Genomic DNA, 18398 nt, shown 5'->3' on the forward strand with positions numbered 1-18398 from the left:
CAAACCCGATGCCACCTAGGTCAGAAGACGCTGCGCAGGCAGTTATAACAGTTCAAGTGTCCTGAACTGACTTGTTCAAACTGCAAAGTCACGACTTTGAAGTTAGCACTTTTGGCTGGTAACTCATCAGAGAGCCAGGATTGAAACTTCTTATTCCTGGCTAGATGTAATCTCGAGCTAAAAAGTGCCCCTGTATACAGGAAAGATTGTGGAATGACCAAGTTTTCAACTAACAGTCTTCCCTTTTGAAGGATTGTTATTATTTGTTAGTTATTGTTGTTACTATATAAATTAGTTAGCTAAGGTCAAAGTTGATAATCTAATAACAGTAAAAAACACAGCTCTAGGAAAGCTAACCCTGCATTTGCATTGGTATTCAGGAGTTTGTTGTTATTTTTTACAGCTAAGAACCACCCCATTATGTTTTGGCTTTTCCCATTTATGAAGTTCTTAGTTGTCTGTTGTGCAAACAACAGAGTGCTTAGCTTTTTTGTTTTTTTTTTTTTAAGTCAGTGTCTAATAAATCATACAGGAGAAATTCAGTGTTTCTTATTTATTTCATTCTGTTTTAAACCTTAAAAATAGTTCTGCACATATTTACTTAGGGTTATAGCAAAACTAACACTCAAGTATGAGAGAATTTTTCAAAAACTAATCCTTAGTACATTTTAGAATCAATACAGTTACGTACAGTAGTCACATATGTTTTGTTTCACACTGTTCTCAAATTTTTTGTGTCATATTGAATTATTTAGTTGATCACTAGCAATGAGTCTGTCTGGGCTATAAAAAGTTTTGTTTGGTTGATAATATCCCATCAAAGAGAGTAACTGGAGTTTTTTTACAGGAAATTGAGCCCTACCTTCAACGTATATTTTTACAGCGTTTCTCTTTTCCTCTAATACACGTATATAGGGTTTATTTTCTTCTCCAGTTTTGATTTTCTCTGAACTGCATGTCTCCAATACACGTAGATACGGTTTATTTTCTTTTCCAGTTTTAATTTTCTCTGAACTGCATGTCTTAACAGTCAGCTTTGAAAACCTACCTTCTCTGTCTTAACTGTTGTTGAATGTGGTCACTTAAATCCACTTTCATGTACCAAGTAGTTGAATACATTGTATAAGTGTTGGATGTTCCTATATGTTTACATCATAGCAGTAAAAGATACCATTGGAGATCCCTCCAAATTAGTTGAGGTTTCAGAGTCTTCTATAACTGTGTAGACTGTAAAGTTTCTTAAGTGAATCCCTGAGTTCTCCGAATTCTGTTTGTTACTTTTAGAGGAGTGTATAAACAGTTTTGTTTGAAACTTGGACTAACCTGACTCAGATATACACACCACTACAAAGTTCTGAGCCATTGTTACATGGTAGCATAATCACTTCACTGCTCAAGAGAGGATGCTGCTCTTATGTAGTGTTTAATAAGTGGCCATTATATATTTCCTGCCTCATCCATATAAGCAAATGTAATTTATCAAAGCAAAGAAAATCAAATTTTCTAGTCATAAAAGAGAAAATAAAATTGTGATGAGCCTCAGTTATTGCCTTTGTTGCCCACTGCATCATGTTAATAACTGCTCACACTGCTTTCAATTAATCTAACGCTGATTGCTTCTAACCTTCACTAAACAGTTTTGAAAATTGCTATAGTTTAGCCTGCGACGCTTATGATTAGAGTCAACAATTTGAAATGGCCAGCTCACCTGATCCAGTCGTCCCTTCTCCACCAGCTTTCTTAAGGTCTGGTAAGTGTGGAGACCCCAAAAGGGTCACTTAGTAATTTTAAATATATTTGTTTCTGAAGGTTGCTATCACCATATATCATTTTGGTTTTTATTTTATCTTTGGTGGGCCCAAGCCTGAGCACCATTTCTGTTATTGTTGAGCTCAAGTTTGCACTGTGTTGAATGTGGTCTGTGGTATAAGGCCTGAGAAGTGCAGAGTGGAGCCCCTGCCTTAACACTCTATTTGATCAGGAGCCATTCTTCAGTATCTGGGAGGCTTAATTGTCACCTTTTAGATAAAATGCTTCTTCAGTAATTTTTGTCTTTTTGCATAACAAAATAAATTTTACAAATTAGAAATTTTTGATCAACGTTCCAATTATTTTCTCTTCATTAACTCCCTGTGAAGTAGGTATTTTTATATGCATTTTCATGGGAAAGAGAAGCCCACAGAATTGAAGCAGTTGTCCCAGGTCCTGAAACTATTACGTTTCAAGGCCTTGTGGTTTGTCTTCTATCCCATGGTTTGCCTTCTGTCCCATGGCTTCCTTAGCTTGGAGGGGTGTTGGTGCACTGGCTCTTAGAGACCATTTTCAAGTTGGATTAAAGCTGGGGAATTGTTTCCCAGGTGAATGTTCTGGGTTTTGAAAAAAAATCTGGAAGAGGTCCACGCATTCAGAAAATACTACATATGGATTCCCATTAGGAACCCAGGCCTTTGAATGTATCCTAAATAGAAGGACTTTGTTAAGTGGCCATGGAGCTGAAATGAAGACTGAGCCACCTTGGGCCATTTGAACTGTTCTGTGCTTGAACACTGGGTAAAGCCTATTGGCTAGAGACAGCTTTGTCTTTAGTGTGCCTTAAGCAGAATATTCAAACCTCAGGACGTATTAACAGGTAGATGTGAGATGAGCCAGTTAGCAGTGAAAAATTGTTTTTGGCTTCACTATAACCATTCAGAAGTGGTTTCTCCCTCCTCTCTTCCCCGCCTCCCCCGCCCCCACACACTTATTTTGATTTGTATTTCAAATCCTGTTTTGGCAAGATGAAGGGGAAAATTCTTGAAGAACAGATAGACAATACCTTAGAGAAGAATCACAAATAGAAGTAAACAAAGCCTATGCTTTAAGGAAGGAAAATGATCCATGTCTTCAGTTGTCATCTGCTAAATGACAAAATAGTATATGTAACATTACCAATTGATTTCTGATTTAATTTTTGAACTAGGAGAACATCAGGACATCTATCTTTGAACTGAACTTTCTTTTAAGCACCAGGCTCTGTTTTTCGTCTTGGCTTTCCTAATAAGAGCTGGTGGATTTTCGGCACTGGCAGAGTCATTCAATAGCTATGGGGTAATGGAATGCTAAAGGTATACTTTTATATATCAGCAGTCCTGAAGATTTCAAAACCTAAGAACTATGCAACTTGCACAAGTGTTTAAAGCCATATACAAGAAGTTTTTTAGTGCCATATTATTAAATTGGAAATAGAATGAGCCCAGAAACAAAATAGAAAAATACCAAACTTAATCATTATAAACCATTTTAGAAGATGGATTCCATAAAAATTACTTTCAGTAGTGACACTTAGGGTTTGTCTAACCAAAACTTAGTGATGACTGTAAAAAATACTTAAAACTTTTATCTGTTAAATAGAGTGGTTTGCATAGTTTATTTACTAATTTGGAAATACTGCATTTATGTTGGAAATGATTTGTGTTTTGCTGTTGTAGTTCCTTGGACGTTATCATTGTGGGAGAGTGTTTACCGATGTGATTTCATTTAACAATCATTTTAAAGCATGTCTTGTGTTTATAGCTGAGCTTTTCCTAAGTACCTTTGGCTAGAAACTATTCAGTGTTACCAAAAGTGAAAGCTAGTACCTTCATTTTGGAAAATTAGTTTCAAATATACCTAGATTATTTTATGCATTCCAGTCCTCTTTATCCCTGCTGGATTTGTTTCTGCTATGTTTCTTTTTATTTCTACTCTTTATTGAATTTAGTGTGTCCTTCATTTCTGTGTGTGCATGCTTGAGTTGTGCTGTGACTGCTGATGTGTCAGTATGTGCTGTGCTTGAAGATGTTTTCTTTGACTGCTAAAATCCAAAATGGAATCTTGATCTCCAGGTTTTTCTTTAAAGAACCTCTGGGCAAAGCATACAGGACAATGAATTTATAGGCAAATTCCACAACCAAAATGAATTAACTAATTACTAGGTAAAGAGTGTAGCATCCAGTAACTTAGACTGCTTCCGTTTCTCATTTGACTACTGCAGTTCTGTATTAGGTTAGCAGAGTTAGTCAGCTAGGGCAAGCACTGTAATTGACATTACAGTTCAGGTATTTGTAGTAATTGTTATGGCATTTTGTGATGAGGTAAGAAATGTCTCAGCAGTTTTAGTTTTATTCGTAGATGATAAGATGATTTGAAAAATCATACCCTACAATGGATCATTGGTTTATCTCTATCTTGGCTCCGTATGTTTATCAGCATCTAAAGGACTTTATCAGCATGTGACTTGAGTTTTTTTCATTACTTACTTCTTTTTAGGTTCTTTGGTTAATTTGATTTGATTTTGAAGGGGCATATCAATACCTGGTCAAATTTTATTGTATATTCTGGGCAGAACTCAACTTTTTATTTTGTGTGTCTGACACTTGCTTCTTTCTGGTCACTTATATAGCAGGCTTATTTTCAGCCTAATATAATAGTCAACTACTTACTGAGGGTTTTGTTTTTTGGTTTTTGTCTTAAAGAGACCATAGGCTTGAGGTTCCTGAACTGTTACGTGTTGTGGCACCTTCTAAGAGCCTAAGGAGAGCATACACATTTTGTGTTCAACTATTCCTGAATCTAATCCTGGCTCTGTTTACTATTTGTTTGATTTTGAGCAAGTTACTTTACATCTTTGAGACTTGGTTTCCTTCTCTGTAAATATAAGGGTCATAAAACTTACCTGAAGGGATTATTGTGAGGATTAAATGCATGAAGCAGGGCACTCAAAGCTGGTGCTCTGGGACAACCCAGATGGTTGGGGTGGGGAGAGAGGAGGGTGTGTGTGTGTGGGGTGGGGGGGTTCAAGATGGGGTGGAAACATGTACACCCATGGCTGATTCATTTTGATGTATGGCAGAAAGCACCACAATATTGTAAAGTAATTCAGTTCAGTTCAGTCGCTCAGTCGTCTCTGACTCTTGCCCCATGAACCACAGCACGCCAGGCCTCCCCGTCCATCACCAACTCCCACAGTACACCCAAACCCATGTCCATCGAGTCGGTGATGCCATCAAACTATCTCATTCTCTGTCATCCCCCCCTCCTCCTGCCCTCAATCTTTCCCAGCATCAGGGTCTTTTCAAATGAGTCAGCTCTTCACATCAGGTGGCCAAATATTGGAGTTTCAGCTTCAATATCAGTCCTTCCAATGAACACCCAGGACTGAGGTCCTTTAGGATGAACTGGTTGGATCTCCTTGCAGTCCAAGGGACACTCAAGAGTCTTCTCCAACACCACAGTTCAAAAACATCAATTCTTCGGCACTCAGCCTTCTTTATAGTCCAACTCTCACATCCATACGTGACCACTGGAAAAACCATAGCCTCGACTAGATGGACTTTTGTTGGCAAAGTAATGTCTCTGCTTTTTAATATGCTGTCTAGGTTGGTCATAACTTTCCTTCCAAGGAGCAAGCATCTTCTAATTTCATGGCTGTAGTCACCATCTGCAGTGATTTTGGAGCCCAGAAAAATAAAGTCAGCCACTGTTTCCACCGTTTCCCCACCTATTTGCCATGAAGTGATGGGACCAGATGCCATGATCTTAGTTTTCTGAAAGTTGAGCTTTAAGCTAAGTAAAGTCATTAGCTTCCAATTAAAATAAATTAATTTAAAAAACACAATATTTAGTAGCTGCCCAATAAATTCTATTTTTTTATCTTTCCTAAAAATGTGTGTTTAACAATATTGCTGGTTTGGTATTTAAGACTGATTTTACAAAAGCAAACATGGTTGCTTATCACTTTCCCTTATTTTGACATAAACTCATGGAAGTTATTTGATTAAGAAGGCTAGTCATAAAATAGAATTGGATGGAATCAGATTAAAACAGAATCTACCTCTTGTTTTAATCTAAGTCTGTTCATTTTTGTAATCATTGCAACTCTAAGGAAATTGTTTCTGAGCGTTTCCACAGAAACTCTTGTCAGACAGCAAGGAGTGCCATCATTATATACAATTAGAAGAGATATTTGGTTTATATTGGGTATGTTATGGGTTCCCTTCATGTAGGATGGAATTTTGAGGAGCACTGGTAAATTGTTTCCTGCTGGGAACTCTGATATCTTCTTACTATATCCTGCCCTGAAATCTTACAAGATTTAGAAAATAGAAGCCTTATGATATCATTTAACTATCTTGGCATGAATCTTATTGACCTTAAACCTTATTCTCTTTCTCTGTCATTTGTTGTTCAGTTGTTCAGTCGTGTCCAACTGCGACCCTGTGGACTGCAGCATGCCTGGCTTCCCTGTCCTTCATGACCTCCTGGAATTTGTTCAAACTCATGTCCATTGAGTCGATGGTGCCATCCAACTATCTCATCCTCTGTTGCACCCTTTTCCTCCTGCCTTCAGTCTTTCCCAGCATCAGGGTCTTTTCCAATGAGTTCGCTCTTTGGAGCTACAGCTTCAGCATCAGTCCTTCCAGTGAATATTCAGGGTTGATTTCCTTTAGAATTGACTGGTTTGATCTCCTTGCTTTTCAAGGGACTCTCAAGAGTCTACTTCAGCACCACATTTTGAAAGCATCAGTTCTTCAGTGCTCAGCATTCTTTCTGGTCCAATTCTCACATCCATACATAACTCCTGGAAAAACCATAGCTTTGACTATATGGACCTTTGTTGGCAAAGTGGTGTCTCTGCTTTTGATTATGCTCTCTAGGTTGGTCATAGCTTTTCTTCCAAGGCAAGCATCTTTTGTCTGCAGTGAATTTGGAGCCCAAGAAAATAAATTCTGTCAGTTTCCATTTTTTCCCCATCTATTTGCCATAAAGTGGTGGGACCAGATGCCATGATCCTTGAATGTTGAGTTTTAAGCCAGCTTTTTCACCTTCATTAAGAGCCTCTTTAGTTCCTCTTTGCTTCCTGCCATTAGGGTGGTAGAATGATTATTGCTTGCATTTTGGAAATGTTCACTGCTCTTCTCTCACTCATGTCAAATTAACTAATGTTTAGTGGACCTCTCTGATGTTGTGGAAATTCTGTAATACAGTTGGCCCTTTGTTGGCTCTACAATCTGAGAAAGCAGAAGGCCAACACAACCATGCTGTTTTACTTAAGGGGCTTGAGCAGCCATGGTTTTTGGTGTGATTGGCAGGGGTGATGTGGTCCTTTATCCAATCACTGGTGGATACCAAAGGACAATCTTAATTCCAGTCTTAGAGATGCTGATAATTGATAAAGGTCTTAAAGAGGAGCTTATAACCTAATGGAACTTTTTGCAAAGCTAAAGATGACTTCAGTGCTTTTGCATGTCTATAGTCTCTAACAAGTAGTTGTTTCCTACTTAACTTTGCTACCTATAGCCATCACCTCCCATTGTACCACCTCTCTACCTAGTCTGTTGTACAAGCTTTTATTTTTCTAAAATAAAGAACTGATCCCGTTATTCCTCTGACCGGATGACAAGCACCACTTGTCAGCTCTGTATTTTCTGCAGGATTAGCATGGGGCTTCAGAGAAGGCATCTCTGAAAGTGACATTTCAGCTGAAGGGGGATATAGGAGTCAAATGAGAAGTTGGGGTAGAGTGTCCTAGTACAGGATCTTGGGGGTAGATAGAGCTGGATATTTGAGAACAGTACCCTTAAAGGACAAAACATTATGAATGACAGTAATAGGAAAGAGAAGATGACTGTGAGGGGGAGGGTGCTGGGAAGCTTGAAAATACCTGAATTTTACTGTAATCGGAAGGGAAAGCTATGGAAAATTTGAAATAACAGAGTGATAAGACGAGTAATATTTTATGAAGATCCTCTGGCTATTATGCAAATAAATTGGAAAGTGGTAAGAAGGCAGGGAGCAGCCTCATGGTAGAAGCCATATGCTCTCTGTTCCTATCTCTACATTTAGCAATTAAGAGTAGCAGTGCTAGGCATATGGGACACTCAGTCCTTCTTTGATAATAAATGACAGTGAAAGCACAAATATTGATTGTCATCAGAACAGATTCAGTCTAGATTCAGAAACTGTGGCTGCCTTGATCGTCTAACATTTTTGTATGTATCTTTGACTCAACAGAGTAACTTTTAGGATGTGGCCAAATTTAATACAGGAAAATTTTCTGTGTCTGTGTCTAGCAAATAGATTTACATCTTATTTTTACATTATTTGTGCATATTTTAAAGTGGAGGTTAACCATTCTGTTTCTGAGGACCACACCAAGAGCTGCCATATCTTTCTCGGTTTAGGCTGAAAGAGATATAAACATTTGATTTACCTGTTAGAAGATATTGGGTTTGTAGGAGATGTAAATATTCCTTTGTTTTTACTGGTAAAACTTATGAAATTAAGATATCATTAAGATATGTCTTGTTTTTTTTTTTTTTTTTGAGTCTTGAAGATAGACCCAAAGAGATTTGGAAGTAATCCTAGACTAGAAAATACATAAAAGGAAACTGTAACTGCATATGTTATATGCTTGGTCTTAAAAATTCAATAAATGCTTTTTGATTGTTCATTGCAGTTTTCTATGATATGTTTTTAATAAATTTGCACTTGTTCTTATTTTCGTCACAATTGGCCTTGGCTGCCTTGATTAGCAGTTGTTTTAAAAAGGTGAAAACATTGTTGCTGGTTTTTATTTTAGTATTTTTTTTCTTAGTTTTTATTAGTTAGATTTTATTAGTTTCTTTTTACCAACAATGATGTGACTTTATCTTAGTCATTTGAAAATAACTAGTTTATTTTTAATTTCTTGATTCTCTTTCAGTTCATATTTCACAAATTTCTTGAGGACGTTGCTTTTTATTGATGAACAGATATGATATATTAAGGGACTTCCAGAATCAGTGAGAATCTTTTTATGTATATAATTGAAATTGGCTATTTTTATGGGTTCTGATATATGTGTTGTCATCTTTCAAACTTTACGTAATTAGTTTTGTCTTTCAAAATATACATCAATTAGTTTTTGTTATAAAATTTTTTAAAGCTTATTGTTTTAATTGTTGTACTTCATTATCAATAACCTCATACCATTTCCATGGCCTTCCTTTTCAACCATTTAAGATTCAAGTCTTACAGGACTTGAAGTTTTCAAATATTTAAGCCCTGGTCATGTTATTATTGGTGTGATAGATTTAGTCTGTGGTTAAAGCTGAGAATGTAGCCTGGCAAGAACAGGCCCAGAGTTTGGGACTGGGCAGTTGAGCTTTGGATAGTCCTTCATATATGAGTTCTTTCTCTTTCTTGTATGTTTTGAAAACATACTCTTCTCAGGTGCATGATAATTGCATTTCTATCCTCTTCCAGCAGGTGAGCCACTGAAGAAATTTCTATATATTATATTTTTTCCAATGTGGTTACATTAACTTTTGAATTTTGATCACAGATACCTGATGGTTGATTATAGTTATAAATCACTGTTATGCTGAAAAGATGACTTTGGCTGCTTCAGTCAGTGAACTGTTTTTTTCTGTGCAGTTTTTAGTCTGTATGTAACAGAGCACAGTGCGCTCAGCCCTTAGTACAGCAGCCATTGCTCTGCCTCATTACTCTGCACCCTGACACCAGGCAGTGGGTCCTGCTCAGCCATTGGTTGGTGCTCAGTGTGTCCTGCCCACTAGCAGCCACTGTCAGTGAGCGACTGTTAGTGGTCCTGCTCAGCTATTGGACCGCACAGCTGTGGGCCCCACCTACAAGCAGCCAACTGTTCAGGAGTGACAGTTAGTGAGGGGAATTAGACAACAATGGAGTGGTGGTTGTGAGGTGGAGAGTGAGGTAAAAGGCGGATCCTGGCCTTCTCTGGGAAGCTCTCCAGCTCACCCAGCCTTGGGCCAGCAGGTGAGCTGGGGGGCCCAGAGAACAAGCTTAGGGCTGTGTTCTGTAGGGCTTCAGAGCCCTCACCTAGGACATCCACTGGTCTTGGCCCAGGCCTTGAGACAGGGGTAAACCTCTCCCCTAACCTAATCTCCCCTGTCCTGCTGCCTAATAGCAATGGCAGTCTGGCTGGGTCACAGTCTGTGGGACCTGGTCCTCGCTGTACAGGTGGCCTGAGGAGCCTAGGGCCAGTTGTGTTGGGCACCTGGCTCCCTCAGAGATGACTGCTGGGCAGAGCCTGGGGATCTGGCCCTGAGGGAGCTCCCAGCTGAGCTCCACCTCCTCTTAACCACTACTAGGACCTTGGAAGGTGAAAGCAAGGCCTTGGGCCTTGGCCCTTTCTTGTTAGAACAGAGAGTAACTTTCTTTGGTAGAGGTTTACAGAAACATTGTTATCTGATCGTGACCTAACTTCAAGAACAAATATGACACCAAAAAGTTTGCAAAACAACTAACCACCCCCTTCTTACCTCTTGATTTTTAAAGGTCTTTGGTGAAAGCTTTCAGTAAGTTTGAGGTTCTTAGGGCATGAGCCACCCATCTCTTTGCATGACCCAGTAATAAACCTTTCTCTCTTCCAGACTCCAGTGTTTTAATATTATTTGGCCTACTGGAGCCTGGTGGGCTGCCGCCTATGGGGTCACACAGAGTCAGACACGACTGAAGTGACTTCGCAGCAGCAGCAGTGTGTCAGGCACACGGACTTGTATTGTTCAGTAACACGTAGGGCAGGTTATTCTTTTTGATTATTAATTTTAATAATTTGTCTAAACTTTTTAACAGCTTCTAGTTTACGCTGATTTCAGTTTCATGTTCTTTTTTCGTGTATTCTGAATATGTTTCTGTCATGAATTTTCATGTGTAAACAAATGACTGTTGTGCAAATCAGGTTAAAAATTAAGGTCAGTGTGCTGAACTGATAAACTTACTGTGATGTTTGATTTTAAATATTTTGATAGAAGCATTTACTGTTATATTGATTTCAAGGATGGAAATTTGGCTCAGGTATCAAGCAGCCTGTGTGCAGCGGTGTGTGTGGTGTTTGTAGATTTGACTGTAGATCATGCTATCTTAATGTAGGTAGCCTTACTATATTCTCTCTCTTTAAGCAAAAACAATATATAAGATAAGCTTTGAACAAAGCAACCCATGGCTGATTGATTCCAAACTGGGCAACACTTAGGTTTTGACCATTCTGGAGCTATGGGTTTGTTAAGTGACTTCACCTAGAAATTTGTAGTAGGAAACCTGGAGCTCTAGAGAAAATGCACTGTTCACCATTAATCGTTAGGCTTTGCTTGTATATTTATGTCCCACTGTGTGACATCTCCAACTTTCATACTTCTAAGGACATGTTAAAAATATATCTTATTTAAAAATAACTTTTAAAGATTTTAGTTTTTAAACATAATGTCATTTGGTATTATGCTAGGCATTGGTAGAAAGCATTGATCATTTCTATTGATATATATGTTTTTTGCTTTGGAAGGATTTATTCCATTCAGATTGAGCCTTTAAAATATGGCTCATATAAGCAAGTTGATTTTAGACCTTTACCTTTTTTTGTATTAAACATCTTCTAAATGGTCTCCTGATAACAATGAATTGTCCATGTTAACCATCTGTAATAAAGAGGTATTTAAAATACTTGCTTATTTTCTTAACTTACATAGTTCTGACAGTAATTGTCTTTGCTTTGTGGAATCCTTTTATGAGTTTTTATCTGTTTGTCAGTTCTGAGATCCTCATGTTTGGTATATTATCTTGTTTTCATGAAAATACTCAATAAAGCACAATTAACTTGTTCAGTTCAGTTCAGTTGCTCAGTCGTGTCCGACTCTTTGCGACCCCATGAATCGCAGCACTCCAGGCCTCCCTGTCCATCACCAACTCCCGGAGTTCACTCAGACTCACGTCCGTCGAGTCCGTGATGCCATCCAGCCAACTCATCCTCTGTCGTCCACTTCTCCTCCTGCCCCCAATCCCTTCCAGCATCAGAGTCTTTTCCAATGAGTCAAGTCTTCACATGAGGTGGCCAAAGTACTGCAGTTTCAGCTTTAGCATCATTCCTTCCAAAGAAATCCCAGGGTTGATCTCCTAAAAGAGAAAAAAAAAGATATATGCATTTTCATTATACGTTGAATGAAGAGTTCCAAAGAATGGGAAGGAGAGAGAGGAAAGCGTTACTCAGTGATCAAGGCAGAGAAATAGAGGAAAATAATAGAATGGGAAAGAGTAGATATCTCTTCAAGAAAATTAGAGATAACAAGGGAACATTTCATGCAAAGATGGGCTCAATAAAGGACAGAAATGGAATGACCTAACAGAACCAGAAGATATTAAGAGGTGGCATGTATACACAGAAGATCTATACAAAAAAAGATCTTCATGACCCAGATAACCACGATGGTGTCATCACTCACCTAGAGCCAGACATCCTGGAATGTGAAATCAAGTGGGCCTTAGGAAGCATCACTACAAACAAAGCTAGTGGAGATGATGGAATTCCAGTTGAGCTATTTCAAATCCTAAAGGATGATGCTGTGAGAGTTTTGCACTCAATATGCCAGCAAATTTGGAAAACTCAGCAGTGGCCACAGGACTGGAAAAGGTCAGTTTTCATTCCAATCCCAAAGAAAGGCAATGCCAAAGAATGTTCAAAGTACTGCACAATTGCACTCATCTCACATGCTAGCAAAGTAATGCTTAAAATTCTCCAGGCCAGACTTCAACAGTACATGAACCAAGAACTTTCAGATGTTCAATCTGGATTTAGAAAAGCCAGAGGAATCAGATATCAAATTGCCAACATCTGTTGGATCATATAAAAAATGAGAGCGTTCTAGAAAAGTATCTGCTAGTGCTTTATTGTCTATGCGAAAGCCTTTGATTGTGTGGATCAGAACAAACTGTGGAAAATTCTTCAAGAAATGGGAATACCAGAGCACCTGACCTGCCTCTTGAGAAATCTTTATGCAGGTCATTAAGCAACAGTTAAAACTGTACATGGAACAACAGATTGGTTCCAAATCGGGGAAGTACATCAAGCTATATATTGCCACCCTGCTTATTTAACTTGGATGCAGAATACATCATGAGAAATGCTGGGGTGTATGAAGCACAAGCTGGAATCAAGATTGCTGGGAGAAATGTCCATAACCTCAGATATGCAGATGACACCACTCTTATGACAGAAAGTGAAGAAGCACTAAAGAGCCTCTTGATGAAAGGGAAAGAGGAGAGTGAAGAAGTTGGTTTAAAACTCAACGTACAGAAAACTTACATCATGGCATCTGATAACATCACTTCATGGCAAATAGAGGAGGAAACAGTGGAAACAATGGCTGACTTGATTTTCCTGGGCTCCAGAATCACTGCAGATGGTGATTGAAACGATGGAAACAGTGACAGACTTCATTTTTTTGGATTCCAAAATCACTGCAAATGGTCACTGCAGCTATGAAATTAAAAGACGCTTTCTCCTTGGAATAAAAGTTGTGACCAACCTAGACAGCATATTAAAAAGCAGAGACATTACTTTGCCAACTAAGGTCCATCTGGTCGCAGCTATGGTTTTTCCAGTAATCGTGTTTGAATGTGAGAGTTAGACTATAAAGAAAGCTGAGCACTGAAGAATTGATGCTTTTGAACTGTGGTGTTGGAGAGGACTCTGGAGAGGCCCTTGGACTGCCAGGAGATCCAACCAGTCCATACTAAAGGAAGTAAGTCCTGAATATTCATTGGAAGGACTGATGCTGAAGCAGAAAGTCCAATATTCGGCCACCTGATGCAAAGAACTGAGTCATTTGAAAAGACCCTGATGCTGGGAAAGATTGAAGGCAGGAGGAGAAGGGGACCACCGAGGATGAGATGATTGGATCCATCATGCACTTGATGTATATGAGTTTGAGTAAGCTCTGGGATGGTGATGGACAAGGAAGCCTGGCATGCTTCCAGGCTTCAGTCCATGGTCTTGCAAAGAGTCGGACACGACTGAGCAACTGTGCTCCATTGAAGCTGTTTTAGTTAGTTTGCACCCTTATATTCTAGGGTGTGTGGAGTTGGATTTTCCTAAGACAATAAAGTTGCTATTTGATCCCGTTTTCTTCTCTTTTTCCATCTCACCTTTCTTGATTTCTAGAAGATGAAATAACTACCTCTTAGAGCCTTGGATCTCCTTAAAATGTAGATTCTGGTATAGTAGGTCTGGCATGTTGCCTGAGAGTCAGTATTCCTAGCTAGCTCCCAGGGAGGTCCTTCTGCTAGTATGCTAGTGGGTGGAGTACACTTTGGGGGGAAATGTCTCTCCATAGCACCATACTTGTTGAGCAGCAGTCCTCATGTCTTCTCTGTGTTATATTTTAGGCTCTGAATCTTGGGTGCTGAATTAGGTCTGTCATGTTCCCAACCTTAAACATCATCTTTGGATAAATTTGTCATCATTGGCCTCACTGATTCCTCTTCAGCATGACCCTGCAGTTCCTATCTCTGGCCGTGACTGTTTCTGCAGCCTCCTTTTGCTAGTGAAAGTCTCTCAGTCATGTCGACTCTTTGCGACCCCATGGACACTACAGTCCATGGAATTCTCTAGGCCAGAATACTGGAGTGGGTAGCCTTTTCCTTCTCCAGGGGATCTTCTCAACCCACAGATCGAACCCAGGTTTCCCACATTGCTGGAGGATTCTTTACCAGCTGAGCCACAATGGAAGCACAAAAATACTGGAGTGAGTAGCCTATCCCTTCTCCAGAGGATCTTCCCAACCCAGGAATCATACTGGGGTCCCTGCATTGCAGGCGGATTCTTTACCAACTGAGCTATGAGGGAAGCCCTCCTTTTGCTAGTATGGGTGTCTTTTACCAGTTTGTTGGTCTTCTCCAGATTCTGACTTCTGACCTGATTTTACCTGGACCAAATCCTTTTTACTCAACTGCGCAAGGGCATTTAGATTTCTAGTTCGGGACTGCTGTTTGAGCCTGTTGCTATACATTAACAAAAGTTAAATTTTACAGCAAACGTTTTTGGAGGTGGGTGGATCTTACTTATATTTCTGTCTAGTGTCATTACTGTACATTATTTCTTTAATTTACTTTATTTATTGGCTATGCTGAGTCATTATTGTGCTCTGCTTTTCTCTAGTTGCCGCAGCAGGAGTGGAGGTTACTCTTGCTTGTGGAGTCCAGGCTTCTCATTGCGGTGGCTTCTCTTTCTGTGTGTGGCAGGCTCAGTGGTTTTGGTGCGTGGGCTTAGTTCCTCCACAGCATGTAGAATCTTCCTGGACCAGGGGTCAAATCTGTGTCCCCTGCATTGGCAGGCAGATTCTAACTACTGGACCACCAGGGGAGTCCTACTTATTTCTTTAATTATATTTGTTGATACTCTCTGTCCAGGGGATCTTATAGTCTTCATTTCAGTGGCTACCTCTGTTTCAGGATGTAATGACTGCCTCTGTTTCCAGGGAATTGCCTAGTCAATTGAATGAAAATAAGAGGCATATTTAGTTAGCTGTAGAAGTTAAATTTATTTTCTACAGTCCAGTTTATTTTCCACAGCTATTTCTTTGAGAAACTGAAGTGCTGATTACTTGAAGATCTTTGTGTAGGCCCCTGTCTGATGGTAGTGGGAGTGGTGATGTGTCCAGGATCTGGCCTCTTTCATATCTCATGTAGTTTATCATTTCAAGCAGAATAATACCAGTAGACAGGGAATTTATAATACCTTCAGAAAAGTATTTTTTCCTCTAGGCATACTGGTAAGATAAGATTCATAGGATTCATTCTTACAGAATGAACAAAAAACTGAGGGTAGGTGCTCTAAGTAATAGATATAATTGTTTGAAAAGGAGAGGAAAGAGCAAATGGTCTTCAAATTAACTACAGGAAACCAGCAAATTCAAAGCTGATTTTTACTGTGGTTTCATGTTGCAGTATAGTTTAGTTCCATTTGTAATACTGTAAGCTGAATATCTTATACTGAATACCTAAATATCCATTGTCATGACTCCGGTTTTCATTTCCATTTTTTTACTGTAAAATTCTTATAACTAAATTATAATACAAATTAAAGTTCAGCAAAATTTTAATAGGCTTAGTATTCACCCAGAGTTACATTCTTTCAGTTTTGTATTCAATAAAAAACTAATAGCCCATAAAAAATATTGCACAGCTAAGCTACACTTAGAATAGACATGAAACATTTAAGCCAAACTAGATAGTTTGAATAGTGTATTTCTTGATGAAAACACTTAGTACTTAAAGGATGCCTATTATAGTATTCCAGGTCTGTAATTTTAAATGTATGTATTAGAAAGTTGGTTAATTTGTGTTTTAATATTTTCATTATAACATGAGTTCAGTAGCCTAATATGCATCCTATGCTTTTTTTTCGTTTTGTTTTAACCAAATCACATTTAATTTGAGAAGTCTTTTTTTTTAATTTTCTAAAACATATATAGTATACATACTATATAAGTATTTGTGTATACAGAAGCTTGATAAAGGCTTGAAAGAAAACAACCAAAAAAGAGATAAATTGGAAAACAAACTAAATGAAATGGGAGCACTTCCCATTTGAAAGAAACTAGATAAAAGTAAAATATCATCATATAAATAATCCAGTTGTTTTTAAGCATGGTTGCTCATTAGAAACACATCTGGAGTTTTGGAGAAAAGCAATACCTAAGCACTTATATTTTTCACAAAATCCCAAGATAATTCTGATATTCTGGATTTTAAATGTGATTACAGATTTTTCTATTAAATGGTAGCTTTAGTGATATAGAATCCTGTTATTTTCTGTTGCCCAATCATAATACAGTGATATTAAGCAAATAATAGTTACATAGTCCCCATGAAAGGTGTTTATCAGTTTTCACAATCAATATTCAGACAAAAAATAAACAATAATTGCAGTTGCAAGCCATAACGGAAGCATGATTACCCTAAGGATATAAAAATAATTACCTACAATTTGGGGGTTACAAAAAACGATGTGGTGAGTGGAACTGAATATGTGCACATGTTTTCATCCATCCATCCAGTATATGTCTTTCGGTTAGTGCATTTAATCTATTTACATTTAAGGTAATTATCAAAATGTATGATCCTATTACCATTTCCGTAATTGTTTTGGGTTTATTTTGTGTAGTTCTTTTCCTTCTCTTGATGTTTCCTGCCTAGAGAAGTTCCTTTAGCATTTGTTAGAAAACTGATTTGGTGGTGCTGAAATTCCCTTAACTTCTGCTTGTCTGAGAGCTTTTGATTTCTCTGTCAAATCTGAACGAGAGTCTTGCTGATTAGAGTATTCTTGGTTGTTCAGTTCAGTTCAGTTCAGTTCAGTCGCTCAGTCGTGTCCGATTCTTTGCGACCCCATGAATCGCAGCACGCCAGGCCTCCCTGTCCATCACCATCTCCCGGAGTTCACTCAGACCCATGTCCATCGAGTCCGTGATGCCATCTAGCCATCTCATCCTCGGTCGTCCCCTTCTCCTCCTGCCCCCAATCCCTCCCAGCATCAGAGTCTTTTCCAGTGAGTCAGCTCTTCCCATGAGGTGGCCAGAGTACTGGAGCTTCAGCTTTAGCACCATTCCTTCCAAAGAAATCCCAGGGTTGATCTCCTTCTTGGTTGTAGGTTCTTCCTTTTCATCACTTTAAATGTATCGTGCCATTCTGTTTTGGCTTATAGAGCGTCTGCTGAGAAATTGGCTGGTGACCTTATAGGAGTTCCCTTGTATATTGTCGTTTTTCCCTTGTTGCTTTTAATATTTTATCCTTGTCTTTAATCTTCATCAGTTTGAGTACTGTGTTTCTTGGTATGTTCCTCCTTGGGTTTATCCTGCTTGGGACTCTCTGCACTTCCTGGATTTGGTTGAGTCTTTCCTTTCCCATGTTAGGCAAATTTTCAGCTATTATCTCTTCACATATTTTCTTGGGTCCTTCTCTTCTCCTTCTGAGACCCCTATAATGTGAATATTGGTGCATTTAATGTTGTCCCAGAGGTCTCTTATGCTGTCTTCAGTTTTTATCATTCTCTTTTCTATACTCTGTTCTGTGGCAGTGATTTCCACCATTCTGTCTTCCAGGTCACTTATCTTTCCTTCTGCCTCAGTTATTCTCCTATTGATTCCTTCTAGTATATTGTTCATCTCTGTTCTTTAGCTCTTCTAGGTCTTTGGTAAACGTTTTTTATGTCTTCTCCATTCTTTTTCTAGATCTTGGATCATCTTCACTATCATTTATCTGAATTCTTTTTCTGGAAGGTTGCCTATCTCTATTTAGTTGTTTTTCAGGGGTTTTATGTTGTCCCTTCATCTGCTCCATAACCCTCTCCTTTTTAAATCCTGATTAACTTTCTGTGGTGTTTCTTTCTGGCAGCTATGGAGTTGTGGTTCTTCTTTCTTCTTCTCTCTACCCACTGGTGGATGAGACTAAGATGCTTATGTAAGCTTCCTAATGGGAAAACTGGGTCTTGCTCTGGGCAGGGCCTTGCTCAGTAAAACTTGAATCCAGTTATCTGCTGATGGGTGGGACTGTGCTCCCTCCCAGTGCTTTGTTCGGCCTAAGGCAACCCA

The 18398-nt window shown here is 38.8% G+C and overlaps 1 protein-coding gene across 5 annotated transcripts in view; it reads left to right on the forward strand.

Annotated features, from left to right (window-relative positions):
• The window catches only part of PHKB (phosphorylase kinase regulatory subunit beta), a 236778-nt gene that overhangs the window by 670 nt on the left and 217710 nt on the right, over positions 1 to 18398 (forward strand). For 3 of the 5 annotated variants that reach the window (XM_060398304.1, XM_042231578.1, XM_060398307.1), the window contains exon 2: positions 1638 to 1750. The exons of the other annotated variants lie outside the window; for them this stretch is intronic. In XM_060398304.1, coding sequence (XP_060254287.1) covers positions 1696 to 1750 — 55 coding nt within the window. In that variant the 5' untranslated portion in view covers positions 1638 to 1695. The remainder of the gene's footprint in view (positions 1 to 1637; positions 1751 to 18398) is intronic. 5 annotated transcript variants of the gene reach the window in all.

Source organism: Ovis aries, chromosome 14 (assembly GCF_016772045.2).
Source record: "Ovis aries strain OAR_USU_Benz2616 breed Rambouillet chromosome 14, ARS-UI_Ramb_v3.0, whole genome shotgun sequence".
NCBI classification, from domain to species: Eukaryota; Metazoa; Chordata; class Mammalia; order Artiodactyla; family Bovidae; genus Ovis; species Ovis aries.